The sequence below is a fragment of the Genypterus blacodes genome, unplaced genomic scaffold (assembly GCF_046128005.1).
Source record: "Genypterus blacodes isolate CSIRO-AG114 ecotype Tasmania unplaced genomic scaffold, CSIRO-AGI_Gbla_v1 ptg000026l_1, whole genome shotgun sequence".
Classification (NCBI taxonomy): domain Eukaryota; kingdom Metazoa; phylum Chordata; class Actinopteri; order Ophidiiformes; family Ophidiidae; genus Genypterus; species Genypterus blacodes.
Genome location: NW_027466839.1, coordinates 1,019,279 through 1,043,316, shown reverse-complemented (window position 1 = coordinate 1,043,316; position 24,038 = coordinate 1,019,279). Strand labels below are relative to the sequence as shown.

The 24,038-nt window shown below is 39.9% G+C and overlaps 1 protein-coding gene across 1 annotated transcript; it reads right to left on the bottom strand.

Moving 5' to 3' along the window:
• Positions 1–622: 622 nt before the first annotated feature.
• Positions 623–16,630, bottom strand: LOC142992963 (uncharacterized). The gene is made up of 7 exons (XM_076143531.1): positions 16,483–16,630; positions 15,535–15,663; positions 15,326–15,426; positions 14,940–15,088; positions 14,164–14,392; positions 13,838–14,058; positions 623–2,687 (listed from the first exon to the last, which is right to left on the bottom strand). The coding sequence occupies exons 2-7, from the start codon at positions 15,648–15,650 to the stop codon at positions 2,520–2,522; spliced, it is 984 nt and encodes a 327-aa protein (XP_075999646.1). The 5' UTR covers positions 15,651–15,663; positions 16,483–16,630; the 3' UTR covers positions 623–2,519.
• Between the last annotated feature and the right edge of the window lie 7,408 nt (positions 16,631–24,038).

Below are 24,038 nucleotides of genomic sequence, written 5' to 3'. Positions count from 1 at the left end.
AATGCAGTGTCGCCTGAGGGATCGAAGGTCACAGGCATTCTATGTTGGTATTCGGCCTTGCCGCTTACGTGCAGAGATTTCTCCAGATTCTCTAAATCTTTTGATATTATGGACTGTAGATGATGAATTCCCTAAATTCCTTGCAATTGTACATTGAGAAACATTGTTCTTAAACTGTTGGACTATTTGTGCGCGCGGTTGTTCAAAAAGTGGTGAACCACGCCCCATCCTTGCTTGTGAACGTCTGAGCCTTTCGGGGACCCTCCTTTTATACCCAATCACGACACTCACCTGTTTCCAATTAACCTGTTCACCTGTGGAATATTCCAAACAGGTGTTTTTTGAGCATTCATCAACTTTCTGGATCTTGTTGTTTTGCCCCTGTCCCAGCTTTTTTGGAACAATAGTTTGAACATTAAATATCTTGTCTTTGTAGTGTATTCAATTGAATATAGGTTGAAAAGGATTTGCAAATATTCTGTTTTTATTTATGTTTTTACACAACGTCCCAACTTAATTGGAATTGGGGTTTGTAGTTGTCTATCGTTACAGCAGTCAACCATAAAGCAGAATAAAATAGAAATTCAAACAGTTTCACACAGTTTCTTGTTCAGTTCTTTTTTTTAATATGACACCAAATCAAATCGTACAAATACATGTAAACATACACACACCTGATTACATCACAACTATAAAACACCCCAAATAAATCAACAAAACCATCTGAAATCAATGTTTAAAGTTCTGCCTCTTGAGTTGGCTTGATGCTGAAAGTGCTGGAAGTTAAATATTCATTGTTGAAATATAATAAAGCTACAGTACAACCCAACCTTTTCAGAATAAAAGCTACAAGGTTCCTCTTATCACACACCAGCTAATATCATCAAGGCTGTTCTGTCAGGTTCTGTGGCGTTGTTAAAAGTTCCTGAGAACAACCTCTAGTTCTGAGAATGATACATCTAACAACACAATCATATCCTTAGACAAACACATATGGCGCTGTTGTTTGAGCGTTACAACTCTCAAAGACATATCAGCCACACAAACACACGTTTTTAAATAGAAATTCAAACAATGCTGACCTCAAAGATCACAAAAAAGTTGAAAAATGTGAGCAAACACTGTAAATATCATTCTCAAGTCATTTATGTTTGATGTTGAGCTGTTAAATTTGAATTTCTGTAAAATTAAATCTTGATTTGAACATGCATAGATTTGGTGTTCTTATTACATTTGAGGTCTGCTTTCACTGCCTTTGCAATATTTTAGTGCGCAAAAATACACATTGAGTCACTTCAACTCCATTGCTGTAGCACCACTGAGTGAATCAAGCCATTTAAAGCGCTAGTCTGGTGTGTATGTATGTGTATATGATGAGATAAACAGAACAAAAAGCAACAAATGTCCATGAAAGTCCCATTTTCTTTAGTGCTTCCAATACAAATCAATATGTTTGTAGAATTTTCTACAATACTGGAAACCGTCTTTACTGCACTGTTGATCTTTTTCATTTGTTTCCAGAAACTTTCAGATAAAAGCGGCTTGATGAGAAGGAGATTTCTGCAGTGAATGAGTGCCTCAGGTGACTCTGCACAGCCTGAGTACAGCATAATGATGTTGCAGGTAGAGAGATGCCATGCGGGGGGGAGATAGCATCCAAACAGAGAGCTACTTCTATTGGATTAACTCAAGGCACTGATATCCTGATGGAAATAACTTCATTTTGCCTGCTACCAGACACAGTAAATACGATTGCTAGCTGTTAGCGCAGCGGTGTAAGCTGGGTAACTGATGCAAAGTGACTGGGACACAGTTATGAATGGTGCCGTGGGTGCCCCTGAATATTATTATCGCCTCCTCCTCAGTTGCATCACCTACACAGACCGTACATCACTGTCCATTAAACCATCAGAGGCACGGGAGCCGCTCAGTGGTCGCCACCGCGCTAAAGGCCGTCCATTTTTAACCGCCGCAATCAACGCGTTACGCACTTCAAGCCTGAACTGATTTGACACAGTTGGCAAACATAATGGCTAATTAATGGTTAGAGTGAAGTGTGGGCCAGCCCTAGAAATTCAAAACAGGGGAAAGTTAATCAGGCTAATTGTCTGAACCATCTTCATTAAGATAATTGTGCGCTAGTGAGTAGAGCGGAGCATCAGAGAATCAGGAAATTGGTACAGTAAATGAAAAAGTGTTAACAAATCCTTAAATTTTAATCAAATATCTGCTAGGGTAGTGAAATAATCTCAACATATTTAGGTTTTTCCTAAACGTAAGAGATTTAGAATGTGATTATGGCCAAAAATTACATAAGATGTGAAGACTGTGTTTTAAGTACAATAAAGAGAAAACAAAATATAGTAAAAGGCACTCAGGTAGGTAATTAAGAAATAGGCTCTCGTCGGATAGGAATTGATTTTGTTTTATGTAACATTATCCTGTGCACGGCATGTTTGGTTCATTTCCCTGCAGCACCTTCTGTCATGGCTTTCCTCTTCCTGTGCTCATACTGACTGTCATATGCTGAGTGTGATGCTGTGGATGCTGTTTGCCGGGATTTTGGCGTCTGCGTCCTCCCCGCTGATCCTGAAGATCACGTGAGTGTTGGAGGGGATGGTGGTGGTGGCGTTCAGGGACTTGCCCAGCCAGCCTTGAGCTCCGCGCTTGAACATTTTAACTTTTACCTGTAGAAGAGAGAGAGAGAGGGGGACGGAATAAAACAGACATGTAGATATGTTTTCCAGAGAGGCTTAGATGTGTAAATTTTTAGGTTCTATTGTTACTTGTTCAGGGTTTTGCTGGGGTCGTGACCCTAACAGAGACCCCCCCCCCCCCGACCTCTGGCTACAACAAAGCAGGCACTCGTGACTTTGACCTTTGACCGCTTCATGTGCAAGCTGTTGCTTTGTCTGGGGGCTCTGGAGTACACGTTCATGTTGGATCAGGGACTGGATCTGATCCTGTGTCAGCTTACAGAAATCTCATGACACCACAAATGTAAAGAAAATGTGTTTTGGTTTTTAAATTGTCTTTGTTTCAAATGACTCAATACTTAATTCTACAATGGCAGTTAATAATACCCCAAATCCTTATTCTGTGAATTATCCCCTCAATTTTGTAACTTCTATGCATTTTATTTGTTTCCTTTACATACGTGTTTATGTGTTGCTTTTGGTTTCAACTATTTCTTTAAGTGCTCTGCTCTGCAGAGCACTCTGCATTTCTCCTCCACTCCATTACTGTTGTAGGGCTGGACTACATAGTGCTGCACAAATTTCAAATTGAACATATGTATAGTTTTTGCAGAGTAAAATGTTAACAAATAACAACTGTCAAATTTCCCTTAATCCTGCTGAAATGTTACACGGGTCTTTTGGATCAATGATCCAAATGGAGGTTTGTGACGGAGTAAATATTAAATTAACCTCATTTCTCACTGTGGGCTTTTAATTCCCCTCCGCGTCTTGAATGGAGTCATGCTTCTCTTGATTTTATGTAGGTTGAAGGGCGTCGTACGCTTTAACACCACATCAAAACTGCCTATTATGTTTGAGCTTGACAATGGGAGCCTTAACTAGATTTAGACATGCAGGTAATTGAACCACATCCATTTCAAACAGAATGCCTGGCAGCATCTCTTGTTTGGCTGCATTTACCGGGGATAACAGAATATTACAGTGCCTTTTCACAGTTCCATTTTCTTTCACTTTAGTATTAGGCAATTTTTCAATTATTATTTTTTTTCCATGTTCTTTCATCCTCGGCTCTCCATAATGTCTGGGCCTTTTAGTTAATGGTAGCGACAGTCAGAGCCCAGTATATCGGCCCTTGTCCATTTTGCGGGTCATTGTGGAAACCCAATAGGCCTTTTATTACGCCGACATCAAAAGGCAGATAAGCATTAGAGGTGGGGAAAATACCCTGCACTAGATATGTTCCCTCTTTCCTTTGTCTGCTATTGAAAGTGATCATTTTAATAGTGAAGAGGTTGGCGAGCTTTGGGGCTGATGGGAAGTGCGACACCCCTGGCGGCCTGCGAATATGAGCGAGTTGATAACACAACACGAGTGCGCAGCACACCCTCAACACCTGCACGCTCTCACTGCTCACCCAATTATCTGCAACAAAGGCTAGTGCAATTTCACACACACATCTTTCTGCCATTTACTTACTTATTACTGTGCATTAAAACAGGCAGAAAGAGAAAAACTCAACAATTGCGTCTTGTATTGCAGCCTTGGCCGAGTGCCACATGGCTTGCGTTACAATAGCATCGGATACTTCAGAACGAGTGAGTGGCTTTTAATTTGGGATCCATGAAAAAATAGTTTCGGGACAGCTGGTGGCAGACAAGCAAATACGACAACACAAAGAAACCAGAGGAGAAATTATTCTAACAAATCATAGCACGACATAATGGTCGGTAACAAGCAATTATTTAATTTAAAGTAACTGGAGTTGAGTGTTTTCACCTTTGTGGTGCGGCGAGACACTGAACAATCACATTCAGCACTGGACAAAAGTAGAATAGGTCTTGTTTCATTCACAACGTTAAAGGTCTTCCTCTACATTGTTATTTTAGTCCCAAATGTATTTTTTTACAAGTTAAAATAAAGTTGAATTTGAAATTGAGGGAAATCTCTTTGTACCAAATAAGAATAAGTGAGTGATTAAATAAGTGAGTAAGATTTCTTGAAGCTACCTAAAAATCAATAACCATCAAACTGCTTGATTCTGTTTCAAGGTTAGGTTCATATAAGCATTAAAACATTAGAAATTACCTTAAATGTGCTTGAAACATGCTTCAATATTTTGGGCCTCGACCACAAAGACAATATTTACACTATATCATGTTTTTTGCAGTGTACAGGTCTTTTCAAAACTGAAATAAAAGTTAAAAATTGCAATTGATAAGGGCAAACAAGAAATTTGTGATGTCGTGTTACATAAAGTCATCCAGACAGGAAGAATGCTTCTTATGTCCTTGGCATAAAATCAAAGAGGGGGGAGTTCTGTGTGGTCTGGCCTACCTGCCTGCCAGATATGATTAAAGAAGCCTTAGAGTTGCTGTGTCAGGTAACGCTCACTGCCTGTTAACATTCAGCCACTTGAGACAAGTGTCTGAGGGTAAAGATGAACCGGATCTAATTTACAGTACAAGAAGGGCATCGGAGTTACAAACACAAAGGGCGGCACAATGGCGGAGTAGCAGATGGTGCAAAGGAGCAGCTTAGGGGCCGACCACAGTGTTCCAGTTAGCTTTGGGACTACATGCTATAACGTTAAGGATGGGTTAGGGTTAGAAAGTGAAGCTATCCTTTAATATGTAATATCATCCCAGCCATGGTTTAGACACCTCCATATTTAGTCAAAATATGTGTCAATCTCGAGTGTGTGTGTGTCCACAAGTTTGTGATCATCATTATCATTACCATTCCAGGCGCAGACAGGTCTGAATGTGTGTGTAACACTTCATGGCAGGGACAGCACCCTTGGGGCAAAGGGTGGGTGTCACACAAAGGGCTGAGAGCTCACCTAACGGTGTCTACCCCTGATCCCCTCTCACTTTCGGTGTCGGGGGAGATGTCTGAATGACATCACTCCTCACATTTCAACAAGACAAACTCCTTTTTCTTATTTACCGTCTGCTAACAGCCATAAATCCTGCCTCTGGTTCGCTGTTCACCTTTTACCCTCTTAAACTCAAGAAGACAGCTCACTCTCTCACCAAAGAAGAAACACCTCTTTAACAAATACCTGATAGCAATCTGCACTGCACAACACAGCCACTTTCCTTGTTTTCTACCTGTGTGGATGCTAATGACACAGATTCACAATGATGCACTCTCACACAAGCAAAAAGGTGAAAATCTTCATCTTATCAAGTTGTTGTTATCTATCACCGCATCAGGAAACTCTAAATGAATCAAAACTAGTAAATACGAATTCGATTTCATCCCTATTTAGACAAATGAAAGCATTCACTATACTGCAAAGTGTAGAGTAACAGTTAGCGTGAATTTATGTGTCAAAATTAACCAAAGTTGACCTCAATTAAAGCCGATTCAATTGAATACAACTGAAATTTTGAATGAAACCCACTGGCAAAATTTCCAAAAGAAGTAGATTTGGACCAAGAGACAATTGTAATTGGAGTAATTTCACTGAATATTGTTTGACGTGTTTTAGGCCTCAAAAATAGACAATGGAGGACTTTTTGCAGTAAATAAGAGTAATCACAGCAAACACACACACTAATACAAATACTTATTACTTATATATACTTAAATAATTTGATTTGTCAGGGAAATAGGTTGAGAGACATTTTAAGGACTTGATCACTGCCAGAAATGATGAGATAAGATAGATATTTTTGCAGTAATCATTTAAGCGTACACTACCCTCGCACTGATTGTTTATAGGCCTGACTGCTGTGTGACAGGCCTGACAAGCATGAATAATGTGAGGAACTGTGTAATTGTGTAGGGACGTGTCACCACCTGTGTGTATCGCCATTCACAAAGTTCAGATTCTTCTCGTGATAAAGTCAAAGGATCCCAGTGGGGTATCAGTCAGCAGGGACTGTTACCTGGAGCAATGGGTGCAGTGTTTCAGGTGAACTCTGAGTGAGCGTAACGCCACACCGGCTTCAGGCGGCCGGCGCTTTGTTCCGCGCCGTGTCTCACCAGACGCAGATGGGAGGAAACAGTGAGTAACACGCCTCTGCAGCGCCCCGAACATCGTTGTCGACAAGCCAAAAATGCCACGGAGTCGAGACCAGAAGTGGTTTGATGTTAAATATGTGACCCATCATTTCAGCTCGATATAACAACAATCAGGCAGACGTGTGGTTTGGCTCAGTGCATGAATACATTAACTATCTACAACAGTGGAGACACTTAGAAACAGGAAGTAAAGGAAGTCTCCATCCTGTTGTAAGATGATTTACGATAATGTTATTCTGGTGTCGACTCAATTTCAATATGTTTCTAATACAAATTTAATCAATGCAATGGAATTAAGACAAATTATGATCCATTTTAGGCTTTCTTCAGGATTAATCTTTCAAAATCCCTCAATAGAGATCTCATCTCTAGGACTCACAAATACACAAAACAAACTCTTTAAGATGGAGGTTTTGCAGTGTAGCCTGGACTCGGGGCCTGATTCACTGCAATACATCACAAATGAAATACTCATACATTATAATGGATATATAATATAATGGAACTCCCATGCCGTCTAGGGTTTTGACCATCTGATGAGATGCCGAAACTTTCCCCACGCCATTGACGACATCGCAAACGAGCCCCGTAACTACATTTGCTCAGAAGCCACGACCCGAAAAAACGGCTGGTTAGGTTCGCGAATAGCTCCGTCTCTGCTTTCCAACCTGCCCGGGCCTCACAGGAAGCCATTAGAGTTTGAGCAATAACCATTTACGTCCATTCACCCAGCTCTGACTTTATTTCCATCCGCAATAAGTGCATTTTCTGCGAGAGGTTAAAATATGAATCCTCCCCTTTTCTCTTCAATGGGTCTGGTTGTCTGGCTGACTTGAGAGGGCACAATCTATGACTGATTTAATTTGCTCTTTACGAACATCTCTAACAGCATTACCTCCAGAGCATACACCGACCGCCCCCATCTGACTCCATTAACTCCCAAATCAGGTTTAAAGACCATATTGATGCCGTCCGTTATTAAGGGTGATTATCAAAACAACAGACAATGGGCCAAAGTGTCTGTTAACTAGTTTATCCCTAATTTCACATAACTGTAACAGATGGCAGGGCTGTCAATTACACGCTGCTTCTCTGCTGCTGCACACACTGTACACACACTGAACACACACACACACACTGTCTGGATATGCAGCATGTTCGCCTTTCTGTTCAAAACCGTCGGACAAAGACCACCTATGTTGTGTTTTTTGCTCTCACAGGTGGTGGTGGTGGTTGGGGAGGGGTGGGGGGAATGGGCCAGAGCACAAAAACACACTCACACACACAAACACACACAAAATAAGCTATGCACTGCAAAAACAACATTATAAGGAGCTTTGATACCATCCTATTTTAGAAAATCTTCCTATCAAGCGCCATCTGCACTAGATTCTTAAGAGGGCTTCACACTAATTGGTCATCATTTGTTCCTGTCTCTTTCAGCTCTAGAGTCTGAAAAGTTAATTGGGCGCATCAATATTCCAAATATATGGTATGACAAAAGAAAATGGCTAAATTCAAAAGGCCAAGCTGAATAACTCCTCACCAGTAATTTGTCTTGATATTACATGAAAGTTTACGTCTAACAACTGACAATGCAAATCAGTTGAGTTGAGTTTGTTGGGAAAAAAAAGGAAGAAGAAATGAAATGACTGCACTAGATTCAAGTGAATGACACAATGTGACAAATAAAGGCAATCAACAAATATAATTAAATCAAGTTTCTACCTGATAAGGGATCATTTGATTGTTTGTTAATGTTTCTAATCTGCACGTTTCTTTCTTCAGTGTGAATGAATAAACCATCGAACTTTTGTCTGGATGTGTAAAGCGGATAATGACAAAAAATTCTTGTTGCTGTTCAGTCCACTTCACCACCTTTATTCTCCTCAATTAAAGATAATGGCTTTTGAAACTGTAATTAAGTGTCTCTGCTCCAATAGGCCTCTTCATTATTCATGAATCCTTATTGATCATATCTCGTACTGTAGGGAACGGGGATAGCTGTAATATCCTGAATCCCCCCCAAACAAATAATGACTGTTTTATACAGTGTGGAGTTTAATTTAGTTATTTCAAATTAACATCTTGACCAGTGACCAATGAAAAGGTTGAGATTAGATAATAAATACGTTTGGGTTTTTGATGCCACTGGATGATGTCAGAGCATCATTAATATGAAAGGGAGGATTTATGAAGCCTTCATGAACGTCTCAAGGGGCTGCAGGCCCACACACTCACGATTATGGACCCAGCCCAACCCCTCTAGGAAGATAAGGATAAAAAAACATGATCATTTAAGAAGGAAAATGGAAGAATATCCTTAAACGGCCAGGTGTGCAATAGAAGTAAAAGGGGGGAAAGCAGACAGAAGAAAGAATAGAATAACAGAGTGCAGCTAAGATCTGATTAAGCGAGAGGATCTCAATTCCACAAAGATACTGTGGATCAGAAGTCACACTGTGCACGGTGGTGCTGCAGCAAGGGAAAGTGTGTGAATGTGTTTTTGTGCATTAAAGCTTGAAAATAAGGTGTTTTGAAAACCCCATGTAGTGGATCATGCATGTCAAGTAGTTTAGTTTTCTTCTGGATATGCAGATATTTGGTGTATACATGTAACGTTTACTGTGTCTATTGCAGAGACAATGGCTCTTACACAACTGCAGCTCATTCCATATTCAAAGAACTGCCTTTGTAATGAATATTAATGATTTGGAGTATTTTTAAACATGTATTCAAATTTACTGGAACTCAATCTCCACCTGTGTTAAAGCAGCAATGTGTAAAACATGAACTGTGCTGCTTGATGTTTAACTAAATTAACAAAAGAGTGCTTGAAAGGCCCTTTGGAATGACTGCTGCGGCATGCTGGGAGATGAATTTGGAGGAAACACATTGAGTCATCTTCACTCTGACGGATACAGAATCTCTCCACGGGACTCTTCACTGTGCCTCAGAGCTCCAGAGGAAAAAAAAAACAGATTTTGCCAGGTTTAATCACGTCCTATTACAAGGCAGCTTTTATCATCGCCTTCCACCGCCTAAGTGCTGGTGTCTTCACTAGTTCATTACACACACTTGTGATTCTGCAACACTCTTCTGGTGTGTAATTGCATGCTTAGCTTTCTCTGGAGCTTCCTACACATACTCCTCTGCAAATGATTTCCAATTACAGTTTCCTTTTCGAGAGCCATGGGGCAATTACAGAAACCTGGAAATGTTTGTAATCCCCTACAACATATTTTTTTTCCGTGTCAAAAAATGCTATTTCCCTTCAATTCTTCAGAAACCTTGTGGAAAAAATGCAGAAACTAATCATTCCATCAAGTGTAGTTGGGTGCTTGATGAACACAAAGATCTGGGGGCTGAAAATCTGATACTTGTACTCGATGAAACAACCTTTAAGTACACTCATCTCTGAATATACACACACCTGTGTTAATGTGTTCAAACATGATTCATTCTCAAGTGGAGTTCAGCAAAAGTGCAGATCTAATAACGCTGATACAGATTAGTTTGAGTAACTAATTCTCTTTTCATTGTTGATTCATCGTGTTATTGTTTTTGATCAATCGCTTTAATTTAGTCCACTGTTGCTCTGCATTACATATGGTTAAGAGTGCATTATGATGATGTCACTTGGGAAATGATGACTGGATGCCACCTCTAATAATTTGCCGCAATAACGCAGTTCCCATTGTTTTCATTATCTGCAGAGTCATTGAACACTTCAAGTACCACTGGTGGTAAATGTGCTACAATTAGAGAACCACTGATTTAGTCTATAAATGCTCATCTAATGTCCTCAAATTGGAAAAAGCTGAAAAAAAAAGCCTGGAACCAGATAATTCCCGACATGTTAATCAAATTAGTATGTAATTAATTAATTGCCCATTGATAAGCTAATCATTTCAACTGTAAATATTTTCTTAAGGGCATTCAGTTTCTAAATATTGATTTGATTGATTTTGATTTTTGAGAGTGATTATTATGAATGATTTATTTATCAGTAAGGACCACTGCATAGATCCTCTTTAAATGGATAAACACTTTTTTTTCTCAATATAAAAAGAGACCAAAAAGCCGCGCTGGCTGCCAATATGATCTATTTAGGCAGCAGAGTTTGCAGGCTGCGTAAATGGCCCGGGCTGCTGGCCTATTGTGTGCCTCCATTCATTAACACCACAAAGCCAGTTGATGTCCCCTCCTCTGTGGCTTTTCAGAGCTAAGCAGCGGCCCCTGTCCATCACCAGCCCGTGACGCGTGCACAACCTGGGAGACGGCCAAACGGAGAGGAATGTGTCTGAAGGGTAAAAATAACGAGCCGGGTGGGGGGCGGGGGGAGAGAGATCTGTGCGGAATCTGAGGCTCGTGGCAGAGATCTCTCTCCTCTGGCAACGCCGGTCAGAATATTTGTGCCAGTTTCTTTTTTGTCAGCCTTTTATCCTCTCGGGTGAATTTTCTAGCTTCTATTAATCAGCTGACAGGGAGGTGTAGTCAAAGGAGCTCCATTGTTGTTTCTCAGCTATTCAATTAGTCAACTGGAGTTTTTTTTTTTTTTTTTTAAATCACAAAACGAAGAGGCTCCATTTCTGCCAGAATGAGTTGGAAGAGAAAGGAAAAGAGGCTTGATGAAATAGTCAAACATGAAAATGAGAGAGGACATAAAGACGAACAACATAAGTCACCTGCGCTTTACATTGTGACATGAATAGATCTTTAGCTCTTTCTCCATCTGCCTACACACATACTCGCACACACACACACACACACACACACACACACACACACACACACAGTAATTACCCCTCAATCCATACAAATTGAATGAAGCCAGAACCGTGGTCTAAGAATATAGACCATAATTAATAAATTACAGCCACTCTACTCAATCATTCTCCACTTTGGGGACATGTAGACATCCCATTCTGCACAGAGTAATTGACCGAGCCTACGGAAAACACACCTAGTTGCCTTCCGCGCCGGCCTTTCCGATACATCTCGCTCCATTTCTTAGCCAGGCTGAAGCCGTAGGGTCATATCGCAGATCTTCTGGAAAGCCATGTGTGTTTACAAGTAACAAATCAAAACTGTGCATTATTACCGGGATCTGAAAATGCGCCTGGGGGAGATATCAGGTTTCTGTGGACCCCCGAGCTTCCCAGAGCAGCTGCAGCACAAGAGTGAGGATCTTTTCTTTACTGGGAAAGAATGGTTGACACACAATACGTCCAATAGAAAAATATAGTGTTTTAGCATTTTCTTTCTTGATCTATTATTGCTATAGATAGCTGATTAACGTTACACTGACATATTAGTCGATATTGGCATATCACTGTTACATTGCATCATTTAAATCATATATTGGCTGATATGGAAAGATTAATTATGAGCCTTGTAAAGCGGCATTCAAGGTGAATATATATATGTATTTATTTTGTATTTATTTATGTACTATTTGTGTTTAGTATTGAATTTCTTTGCTAGCTGACTATACTTCTGTCCTGATCTTAAACATTTGAATTTATTGTTCAACCTTGAAATATCACGTCTAACATTTCACAATTAAGGACTCCTTACCAAAATATTATTGTACATATACAGGTACAGCTTAATAAATTAGAATATCATAGTCTTCCCCTTGATTGTGTCGCCTACTGAACCAGACTGAAAGACACTTCAAAGGCTCAGGGAACCTCAGCAGGTGATTTGAGTTAATGAGCTGATTAGAGTGCGACACTGTGAGGCTACAATATTGAACTGTTTCACAATATTACAATTTTCTGAGATACTGAATTTGGGGTTTTCATGAGCTATAAGCCATAATCATCCAAATAAAACAAACAATGGCTTGAAATATTTCACTGTGTGTGTAATGAATCTATAATGTATGAGAGTTTCACTTTTGGAATTGAATTACTGAAATAAATGAACTTTACCACGATATTCTATTTATAGTATAGAATATTGCCCAACATCACTTTTTATATATATACTTAATACAGTTATCCAGAAATGATGGTGTTAGTATCTTGAAACAGGACTGGAGAGTGAAGATCACTGCACTAAAATCAAGATAAATTACACAAATCTTAGTGATGATTTGTAATAATCTCCCTGGATTAACAGATGTTTTTGCTTGTTTTAAGAAAATACGACTTTTAAGACTCAATAATGGATGAAAATGACGTATTTGGTGTTCTACATTGGGTAAGATACATACTGTAGTGTGCAATTCATATTTCTCTGTGAGTTATGGGTGTGTGTTTCCTGATGAAGAGCTACATCCTGCCATTTACAAACATGTCTTTGAAATTAATATATGTTGTTGTCGCTGTGTGTGTGTGTGTGTGTGTGTGTATGATGTGTGTGTGTATGCGTGTGTCCCCCGGAGCAAAAAAAACAGGCCCATAGGAGTCTGTCTAATGATGGTTGGGTCATGTATCAAATGTACAGCAGCTGGAGTGCAGCGGGTGGGGGGTTAGGGGGGGAATGTACAGTCTGGGTGTCTGGGTGGTGAGGAAAGCCCTGACTGGATGTGTTTGGGTGCAGGGGTCAGAACTCCAACCTTAATCTGGGGAGCCTCAGTTCACAACAAGTGCATCCGAAGCCCCATAGGAGGAAGAGATTATTAAATGGTACAGAGGGTTGATTGTAGATATGTGGGATTTATATCACAGACGGTTCTGAGGGAGGATTTGTCAACATGTTTGCCAGTTTCTTTCAAACTAAAACCATATCTAGAGGCAGGTGTGATTAAACTCTGATCTAGGTACTGATCCAGATCTGGTAGATTAAAATAAAGATTTACACAGGAGGGAAACACCAGATCAAATTCAATAATTTCAAAACTTTACATTATGAATTACTCCAATTTAAATTAATATATCTGCACCCTTTACTGGTATAAATGGACAAACAGAACATGTTAAACCCCTGTATTCTAGTTTAAGGCATAATTTACAGTGCTACTGCCACCTGCTGGTGTTTGTTTATGTTGGGCATCACAGCTTGCAGTCTCAGGCACAGCATGCATCCCTCATGTGTGGATATTATGTGCAATCCTGGAAGCTAATCAGAGCCGGTGCAGTCTGCGAGTGTGGACTAACCTGAGGGGCGTGGCCCAGCAGGGCCCACAGTGAATCTGCCGTCAGGGTCTTGACTCTGGAGAACTCCAGCGTGTCTGTTTCCTGGCGGTTCAGAGCGATGTACTGGCAGCCCTGGTAATCTCCTTTCAGCTGCTCCCCACAGTGCAACCTCACCAGGTCCCACGTCCCCACTTTCCTCAGGACTTCCCGCACCGCCTCCATCTGACTGTATGACAGGTGACCTAGAGAAAACCCAGTTCAACCACGAATTCAAATCAAATTAGATTGTTGATTGATTCTCAGTATGGGAAGGATGAAATATTACAACAACAGATTGTTCAACTCACCAGAGAGCCAAGCAGGAGTGAGTGCGTCTGACACCCAGGCTATGTAGCCCTCACTGAACGATCTGAGGAAGGTATCTATCTGTCTGTGGGAGACTAGCTCCCTCCTCTTCCTCAGCTCCTCATCCAGCTCACAGTCTGGAGAGAGGAAGACAATTCTGGGGAAGAAGAGGTTTTGGCACACAGACGCCCCAGACCTCTTCAAATGGTGACATAAGTTTGCCGTCTTGGTCTGCGGGAGTAAACAGTTGCATCATTTTGTGATCCCGGCAAGAAAGAATCAAAGAGAAGAGAGGAACAATCTCCATCTACTTTTGTTTGTCTGATTTAAGCTGAATTATTTCAGTGGCGTGGAGTGTGTTTGCCCCCAGACACTTGGCGAGGCTCAGTCTAACCTCGGCCTCTATAGAGATGGAAATGATCGACTCACGGAAGGTAACAGCTGTGTTTAGGCACCTGCCTGCTTTTCTCCCTCTGTGAATACAATTATGGTCATTTAAATGAAGAGGGGAGGTTAGGAAGCCGCACTTCTAGTGTTTACAATTCCCATGTAAATTGGACGGAAGAAGCCTTTCACTGAAAATACAAGGATTTTCAATAGGTTGTGAGAATAACCTTGTATTTCCTATTTGGGAGCTGTTCCATTTGAAAGGTTCTCAGCGAATATGTTTTTGCCTGACACCTGAGTTTATCTTATGCTGAATACACTGCATAAACTAGTATTTTGAACTGTTGTGCAGAATAATTACAGTATAGCGAAATGGAAATACGTCCCATACCATTATAGCTTTGAGGGGATCTTCAGTCTGCTCGATGAAGGTGTTGGCAAAGTTTTGGTTCTCTTCATTCACTTGCACGTGCCAGTTTTGGCCCTGAGCCGACACGGTGCCATTCCAGGATTTTACATCTATGCAGAAGATCCCTCGACCTTCATGGAGAAACAAATGAAAGACCAAAGGACATGAGTTTAGGCAAGAGAATATGAGGTAGATTATTTCTCTTATTACTCGGCAAATCACTATAAAAACTGTGGCATCTTCTATTTGCATACACTCAGCATAAGCATCATGTAGAAAATATGCAAATGTGTGAGAAAGAAAACAGAGTTCAGAAGTAAAGTTGATCTTTGTTCAGTAACACAGTGAGATCCTTCTAGAAAAACAACCTGCAAGAACAACAACGTCGATGGCATCTTTGGCTGTTTGAAACTGGTTGGGAATACGCAGATTGCTGAAAACATCTTCCTTTCTTATCCCGGTGACTTTCCTGGAATGTAAAGGGGAAAAACAAGTCGTGAAAGGAAAAAGGATCATGTTGATTTAGAGCAGGAGTTAATTAAATCAGTCAGAGAAGAAAAGATTGCACTGAATCTACCTGAGGTGTTGTATGAAGTCAGGTAGAGTTTGTGTGTGCTGTGTCCTTGGGCCTTTCGCAATTTCTGAAGCTCCTGAGACATGAAGCTGTGTAAACAGGCTTCCAAGCTGAATCATTCTCTACTTTTATCTGCAACAGCAACAGCAGCAACAACAACAACATATTTCAATGAGAAGTCATGGTTATATAAGTTATCCACTCCCCAATGTCATTTCACTTACAAATCACAGCATTTGTAATTTTCTTGATTCACTGATTCTTTTAGTTTCCAGTTACTGACATTCGAGTCTAGAAATGTCCACACACAAGTTGATCACTGCATTTGAATGGAGCCTTTGTAAGACTATAACTCTAGTACTGGTGGAGAGCCAGTGACCTACAAATTCCTACAGGCCATATTCCAGTACATGCTGTACTGTTTTGAAAGTTGTATTTATGAAACAAGAGTCCATGAGTCCTTCCTGCAAAGTCAGCACTGTTTCCATCCAACACATTTACGCAAGGCATTCCTTTTTCTCTGTGTGGCTCTTTGAAATCAAATCTCATAAACCATATTCATGATTCAAATTATACTGATCACAGATAATCAAAACTATATGGTGTCAATAACTGAGCCCTACAAACTTTAACATCTGACAGCTGTGACATCTACCAGTGCATTGACATTATCTCAAAAAGCAATTATTCTCAGAGTTTCTCAATAATAGTTCCCTCATTAACTCCTGCTGTGCTGTTAGAACGATAAAAACTTGTTAAATCTCATTGAATATCACGAAATACACCAGTTCTGTGAGTTCAAATGCAGTTTTTGGATGACAAAACAAGCGACGTTCAACGTTTTACAGGTTTGTTGACAGACTCGAGCGAACTTGAAGGCACCATGGAGACGAACAGGACGGAGAACAAAGAGCAGAGGGGTGCACATGCTTAAAACAAAGCGCTACATACTGTGACGTCCGCAGCTCTCACTGAAGCGTTTCAAGTCAATAATAAACGGGTCACTTCGACATATTCCGCTGTTTTTGTGGACGAGCCTCTTTTCCTCACAGCGTAACTCTATCCAGGAAAGCGCTTTCACAATTCCACTATTTCAGGTCCGCCCCGCCCCCTCCCTCAACCTTCCTGGAAGAAGTAAACAACAGACCACGTGCACCACGTGCAGCGTCAAGTTTCTCCCACGTGCATCCATGACGTCAGAGTCATGGAAAGGTCAGTAACACGTCACACAGCCCTGTGTACAGTGATTACCTCATGCTGCATTTATGGGACTATACATTTTCTGTAAAAACCGCACACTTATCCTTTTGCTTTATTTTGATGGAAACCTTTTATGATTTTAAATGTAAGTTCCGCAAATCCTGATGGCCTCGTAGAGCCAGAATGAGGGTTGACTGATAAATTCTAAGCCTTGGACTAAATCAGCACTAAATCCTTATTAATTTTGCACTTTGCTCTGTGACTTGTACACAAAATTTTTTTAAAACTGTGCCAACATGCATCAATTGTGTACTGGTTGGCTGCTATCTATGATTGGAGCGTTGAACTAGTTCAGCTCCCTCAGAAAAATAAAATCAACAAAAATCAACCCCACTTGAACTCCTTCTGGCCCATCCTGCCTCATTTATATATAGATTGATATAATGTTACATGTGAAAGGTGAATTGTATGGGACCATAAAGTATTTATAGAGCATTTCCAGAGAGTTGGTTGATATAATATTTTTCATTTCTTAGCAAATCCAATAAATGAATAAAAAATCATTGTGTATTTTTGTATTTTGTGCAGTTTGCCTGCACACTCAACACGATTCTCACATTCTGCATGAGCCTACAGAGAGGATATTACAAAAGTGATGAAGAATATTTAATTCCGTAGTAAGTACACAGTGAATATCTCAATGTGGTGATAAACAATATCCGGATAGCACAAAATACTGTGAAAGAGCTTAATATCAAGAGCAGATAGCCAAATCAGCTCATATGGGCTCAATGGAAGCCAATAAACAGAGGCACTCTCCCTCCTCTGACCTTCACTTCTGGTTGAGATTGGGGTGATAAAGCAGGCGCAACCTCAATAAAATCCAAACAATGGAGTTAAATAAATAGATATTAAATTAAAGCAGAGGCAATATTGGCTGATCTGCTGCAGGAATTCAAGAACAAAAGCATCTTTGTGCGATTTAATATTGTCTACAATCACCACCTCATGATACATTTACAATCATTTCCATCTCTTGGTTTGGCGTATCAACACATATAATCCTCTTGTTGTATTGGAACTTGCAAATGACTCGTGTTTGAGCAGCTACGTTTATATATTAAATGTGGTCTGTGCTCCTAGTTTAGCCTTTTCTGATACATTTCATATGAGATTTGTTATGGGCTTGGACTGTGACTGTCTACTGCGCCTTTTGTGGAGTTTCTGATCAAAATCTAGTGTGTTTTCCATTAAACTCTAAACTAACTGCAATTTATTATTAAAGAATTTTGATTCAAATTGCCCAACCATATGAAATCATGTGTCAATATTGCAAAAATCAGCCAAGACGCCCACATATGAAACACACATGGATGAAAAAAGTTTTCTGTGTTGTTATCAATAGGGAACTATATGTGTAAATAATGGAAAGACAATAAAATATGTTGTTGCTTTGTTGCTTTGTTGTGTTGCACCCTGAGGTGATTCAGTGGTTCTTAAACTGGATTTAATAAGGATTCCTCTCTAAAATCTTTCCAGCTTTGTGTTGGTGAAGATGACTACATCGTGGGTTCTTGTATGTGCTCAAAGGAAGCCCACAAGAATCAGCTAATGGTATTTTTGGTGGCGTTATAGACGTGGCTGCGAGACCTGTCTTTTGTCTTCATTTCAGCCATAGAATAGAGCGCGTTCCCTCTCCAGCTTCGCCTCATGCTTCAAGTGGTCTCTGAATACTGAATACCATTGTTACTGGTAATATCATTTCCTCCTAATGCACCCAGAGAGCTTCTTCTGAGGAGCTCCAGCTCGTCTCTGCACTCCATTAGGCACCATCGCTCCTATTTTAGAAGGGGGATTAGAGGTAGAAAGTTACTAATTAGAATTATTGTATTTTACTTGAGTATTTTCATTTCTAACTACACATTTGAGTGGCAGGTATTGTAGTTTACGCATTTTACACCTTGAATTAATTTTACTGGTCTTGAGGAACACCAGTCATACTCCAAGTGCACCTCTAAATGTGTATGGAACATTTCCACTGATTAGTATTATTGATAATTCACTGAACATTGTTAAATTTCTCTGTCCTTTATTATTATTTTATCACTTGTTATTTTTGACCCTGTTTTACTACATTACATTAAAGTAAAGGATATGGGTATTTGTGCCACTGGGTCAGCCTGGCTATTGTTTTATGTAATAACACTTCCAATAATATAATTTAAAGTATTTTTGTAGATGACATTAGATTGTCAGATTGAAATTACACATCATCTGTCATTTTGGTGATATTTCCATTTTCAATCTTTCAAATCAAATATCCCATTTGCAGAAATAATGGCTGCTGCATGACATCAGTGTTGCTCTGCTAACCAATTTTTGCTCGCTCTCTCTAAATTATTAACGGGAGAGTCTCTCCATATGCTCTCAGAGGATTCTCAACCATTCATTTCTGAAAGAATTTGCATTTTACAGTGAAGAGTATGAAGATCTTAACTGCCCCAATCAAAGGGGGTGATTTAAATCCTGTCTAATCGAGATGTTTAATAGGGGTTGCAGCTGTGTGACCTGAAGTAAATGGTCCGAAAATGTTCCCGGTTCTCCATCACCTGTATAATTGGGACAATTTCACCTGAAAAAGCCTGGGTGCTGCTAAGAGGCTCTGAAAAGTGATAATCTTAGAGTAAAATCACCTCTTGAGAGCGTATTTTGCTCAAATGATGCTTGCAATAAACAGACATACAACTAATACCCCACTGATCTAATAAACACAGTTAAACCTGGGCTCAGAAATGAAGCGTAAAGTGTGAAAAACAGTTTGGTATCCATCACGGAGCTCCTTCTTTGTGACTGTCCTGCCTCTGTAATTAGCTCTGCCATATGAAGTGGTCATTTGTATGCTAAAGTTTAATTGTCCAATTATCACAGGTTGTAAGAGGAGGCCTTGATGCCATTTCATCATGTTTGAAAATAGTGTTGAAGCCCTCATGCCTCATATCGTAATAGATGGCAATTACAGCGAGAGCCCTCTAACTCAGCCGATTGATGCAGGATGGAACCTTTGCAACCTGCCTGGTGCAGTTTGTTAGCGGTGAAGTGTGAGCTCGTCGGCCCACAGAGGTGAACCACCTCGCTCGCACTGCTCGAACGACCCAAACTAACACAACATAAACACCACGTATGTGATTACCGAGGACAACATGTTAAAGCAATGTTATCACACAGTAAACAATCACATTGAGAACATTATTAAGCATTCAAGTCAGTGTGAAGAGATCTGTCACTGCCTTGTGGTTTGCCCTTGGCTGGGCAAAGGCGAGTGAAGTAAAACCTGAAGAAGAGAGAGAGTGGAAGCAATGCCAGCCCGCCTTAAATTCCACTTAAATCCTCCCAAAGCACAAAGATCATTGCTCCAGACCAGGTCAGGATGGGGGAGAGGTGCTTAAGCTCAGGTCAAGGATGTTGTTGGGAGTGCTTGGCCCCAAATTGCATGCTGGTGTCTGTGGAAGTGTGTTCGCTTTCACTAGAGAGAACCAGCAGGACCCAACAACAACCTCAACCTCCACTGTGGCATGCACAACCCAAACTGCTTCACTTGGGGCAAACCTAGAAAAATATGTTTGTTTGTATGTTTGTAAGCAGGATAACTCAAAGGGCTGAGAGTGGTTTGCACTGTTATCCCACAGCAAGAGGGTTGTGGGTTCAAACTCCTGTGGCGAGGAACCTTCTTGGGCCTTGACCGAGGTATTGTATGTGCTCCAATGAGGTGCCTTTAAATTGGCTGGCTGACTGATTGCATTGCAAGCATGTTTTCTTATATCTTTGCAAGATAAAAACAAACCTTTACAAATTAATTTTACATATTCCTCACCCAGAATATAATCGTCTATTCTTTAATATAACAATTAATCAATTAAACAATTCACTCAATCTCATAATTAGCAACAGTGCAATGATATTTATGTTATTTTGAAACTGTTTTATAAGGCATGAAGCATTCTAGTCAAAGCATACAGACATGTTGCCATCTACAGGTGGATAATAAACAAGACAACAAGAATTACAAAGATAGAAGAAGTCAGGAGGTTTGTGTACCATGATGCAACATACAAAACAGTTTTCTTATGTCATTATTACCAATTTGACACTAAATCCACTAAAATGATAAAAAAAATTATTTATTCCTTTCAGTCAATAAAAAACATCTATACTAAATAAATGACAAATTTAAAATACAGAATATGTCATGGGCCTTTCCTGTGATCTGTGAGATGCTGGAAGGTGTTTGATCATGAAGATACACACAGTTTCACACTGACTGGGGTGAAATCCCGCATCTGTCTCATCTTGTGGCTGTTTTGGAGGCAGGAGGTTTGTGTAACACACACATTTATCATGTAATTACATCTCCACAATCCGTTTCTGATGACCTAGGGATGATGACCAATGATTATGGTCCATTTTGTCCTTTTCAGGGGCCCAGATGGGAATCCAGGAGACAAAGGAGCCCCTTCACTCTCACCCAGCCTCCTTTTCAAGATTCTCATTAGTGTCTAAATTGAACCATATGTGTTCAGTGTCTAATTGGCTGCTTAAGAACAATGATGAGATACTGTATCATTAATAGAGTGATCGTTGATACTAGAAAGACTGAGATCGCTTTAGCTTTTTTGAAATCATTTGTGAAAAAGATCTTTTACATACAAAAAAATAGACAGAGCTTAAACTCCTTCTTTAAAATCTCCTTTTAATTATTTATCTAAATGTTACAAATGGAAAGCAGACATGGATGATACTTCTACTCTATCAGTCCTGTTCTTACATAAGAGAAAAGTCATTATAAAGCTCAATGTTCCACTTTAGGATGATGGGAAAAATGACGATTTCATTTTAATATTAAATTGAATACAGCTCACTGTAGTGGAGCCCCTTATTTCATTTCTTATACTGTTTCAAAGATCTAATAATGATGTTTCATGTTGTGAGATTCAGGTGATGAAATCTTACGAATCATTTACATTTCAACAACACGTAGCAGCGACACAATAAAGATGCTTTGATGAGTGATTTGTAAAAGTCAAAGGTACAACTCGTATCTTCATCTGCCCTCAAAAGCTGAAAACCTCCTTTCATGTTTGTCCAGCTAGATGAATCTGAAACAAGGGTGCAATTGTGGTTGTCACTAAACAAAGACATTTTTTCCTTTCTTTCACTCTCTAAATTCCCCATATCGTCTCTACACAGTCGAGCAATTTGTCTGTCATGAGGTCCGGGGGCATCACTCCACTCTGGGCCCTATTTCACTGACAACACCGTTATTAGAGGTAAGCTGAGCCTCCAGCCAATGAATCTGCCTACTGTTCAGAGGGCCGGGGCTTTTTTTTTCAGCGATTAATTTGATAAATATATTAATTATGAATCTGGATGACAGTACAATCAGATTGTCAGGCTTCCAGGCTTGGCCTTTGTGATAAGTCGGCTTTGTGAGATGGGGGTGTGTGTGCGCTCGGGTTTCACGAGCTGTCATCCCCGGGGCTCAGCCTCTTATCAGTGCCTGACCCATTCACTCGGTAATTTCCTGTGTGTTGTAATTAAATGGAGGCTTTCTGATTGCAAGTGACTCTCTTTAAGATGTGCTTCTTGGGTTTCAGGTAGAAAGGGATGTTGAATGGATCGGCTGTCTCTCCTGCCCTCCGCAGGATACACGAGGCACTGACTTCTGAATTCATCAGTCTATTTATAGTGGACTTTTTGTTTTGCATGGTAATGTATCTGTTGTCATGTAAAATTCATGTTGACTTGTGCAGTAACCTTTCAATCCTTGTTTATACAGCAACAGAAATTCAAGAAAGTCACAATATTAAGTTATACGATCAAGAAAATAATGTTATCAAGCAGCATTTCAGCTAAATTCTAAGATTTTATTTGGCAAACCTCAATAAATAATCAAAACAAGTCTGAACAAGCCAATTTGCCATGAAAATGTCAAAGGTCAAACTAACAGAATAACAATGAAATTCAAGTTTTATCTCCAACAAGAACGTTATATATATTTTCAGTCCCATTTGTTGTCATTCATGCAGCATAAACTACAAGCATAATGAAGGTCTGCTGGGATCTGTGATAGAATCTGAAAGTCTGATATTCTTAAACCAGATGATGATTTGACAGAATGAGACAGATCACTGCTTTGTTCTAGAAAGTTCTTCCATATTTTATTACAATGTGATCCGTCCACACTTCATTTGAATCTGTGCACAACAAACTGGCACTTCTGGAACTCCCAACAGCAGCACACAGGGACTTTCAAGCACCTTTTGACTTCAATTTGTGGAGTTTTATATGTTTTAAAGAAGCAAAACAGTCTCTTATTACTCCTGCTCATATTGTTTTTGAGCTGAAACTAGGAAATTGAACCAGATTACAACATATTCTTCTTTCGATATGGTACAATAGTAGATACAATTCAAATAAACTGTAGTTTCTTAGACAGATGAACAATTTATGTGAGAAGTTATGATTGTTGAGACTTTACACAGACCTTAACAAGCTTATCAGACCGAGACTAGCACTTTCTTTTTCTATTGTAATTCAGCAGTGGTAAAACCCTGACGCTCCCTGTCGCCCTCTAACTTTTTCACTGAGGCCTATAATTAAAATCACCTTTTTTCATATGCTCGCTGTGTGCCATTAATTCAGAGAGCAGAGCCATTATGGAGGCCGAGGCTCCCGGTAGTGCTCGGGAAAAGGTGGGGCTGTGGCTTTTCAGCATTAATGGCCCCCGGTGTGTCGCTGCTATTAAACTCAACAAGGAGTGAAGTGGCTCCATCGCAGCTGTAGGCTCACAACAAATCTACTGCAGAGATTAAATGTAGGTTTGTCTTGAGTCCTTTACTCTGACCCATTTGTCATTTCAATGGACAATATGCGGAGGGGATGACTGATAAGTTTTAAGCCTAGCACAGAAATAAAGAATATAGCAAAATAGCATCTTCTTCCATGTAAACAAACAACAAGTCCACTATCATCTTAGTCATAACAGTCTAGTTTGTCCAGCTTGACTATCATTTCTTTCTTTATCAGGCTCAGCACTTATCAATCTATGCTTGTATTCAGGCACTGTTTCAAAATTGTAAAATAATCAATGCAAATACAGTATATGGACAGGAACCAGTTAAACGCTAAAACCTGGGCTCCAAATGTAAACAAAAGGGGCCATCAGATCACCATCGATGAAACCTGCTATAATTCTGTTGTACTGACCTTTTAAAACAACATTTGAATAAAAAGTTATTTATATTTCTGGC

What these genes read in the sequence shown, in the direction of transcription:
- LOC142992963 (XM_076143531.1), bottom strand. Translation starts at nt 15,650, where the DNA reads ATGATTCAGCTTGGAAGCCTGTTTACACAGCTTCATGTCTCAGGAGCT. An exon ending in GACTTCATACAACACCTCAG is followed by an intron (nt 15,427 to 15,534) that starts GTAGATTCAGTG and finishes TTTACATTCCAG; the next exon opens with GAAAGTCACCGGGATAAGAA. An exon ending in CGACGTTGTTGTTCTTGCAG is followed by an intron (nt 15,089 to 15,325) that starts GTTGTTTTTCTA and finishes TTCTCCATGAAG; the next exon opens with GTCGAGGGATCTTCTGCATA.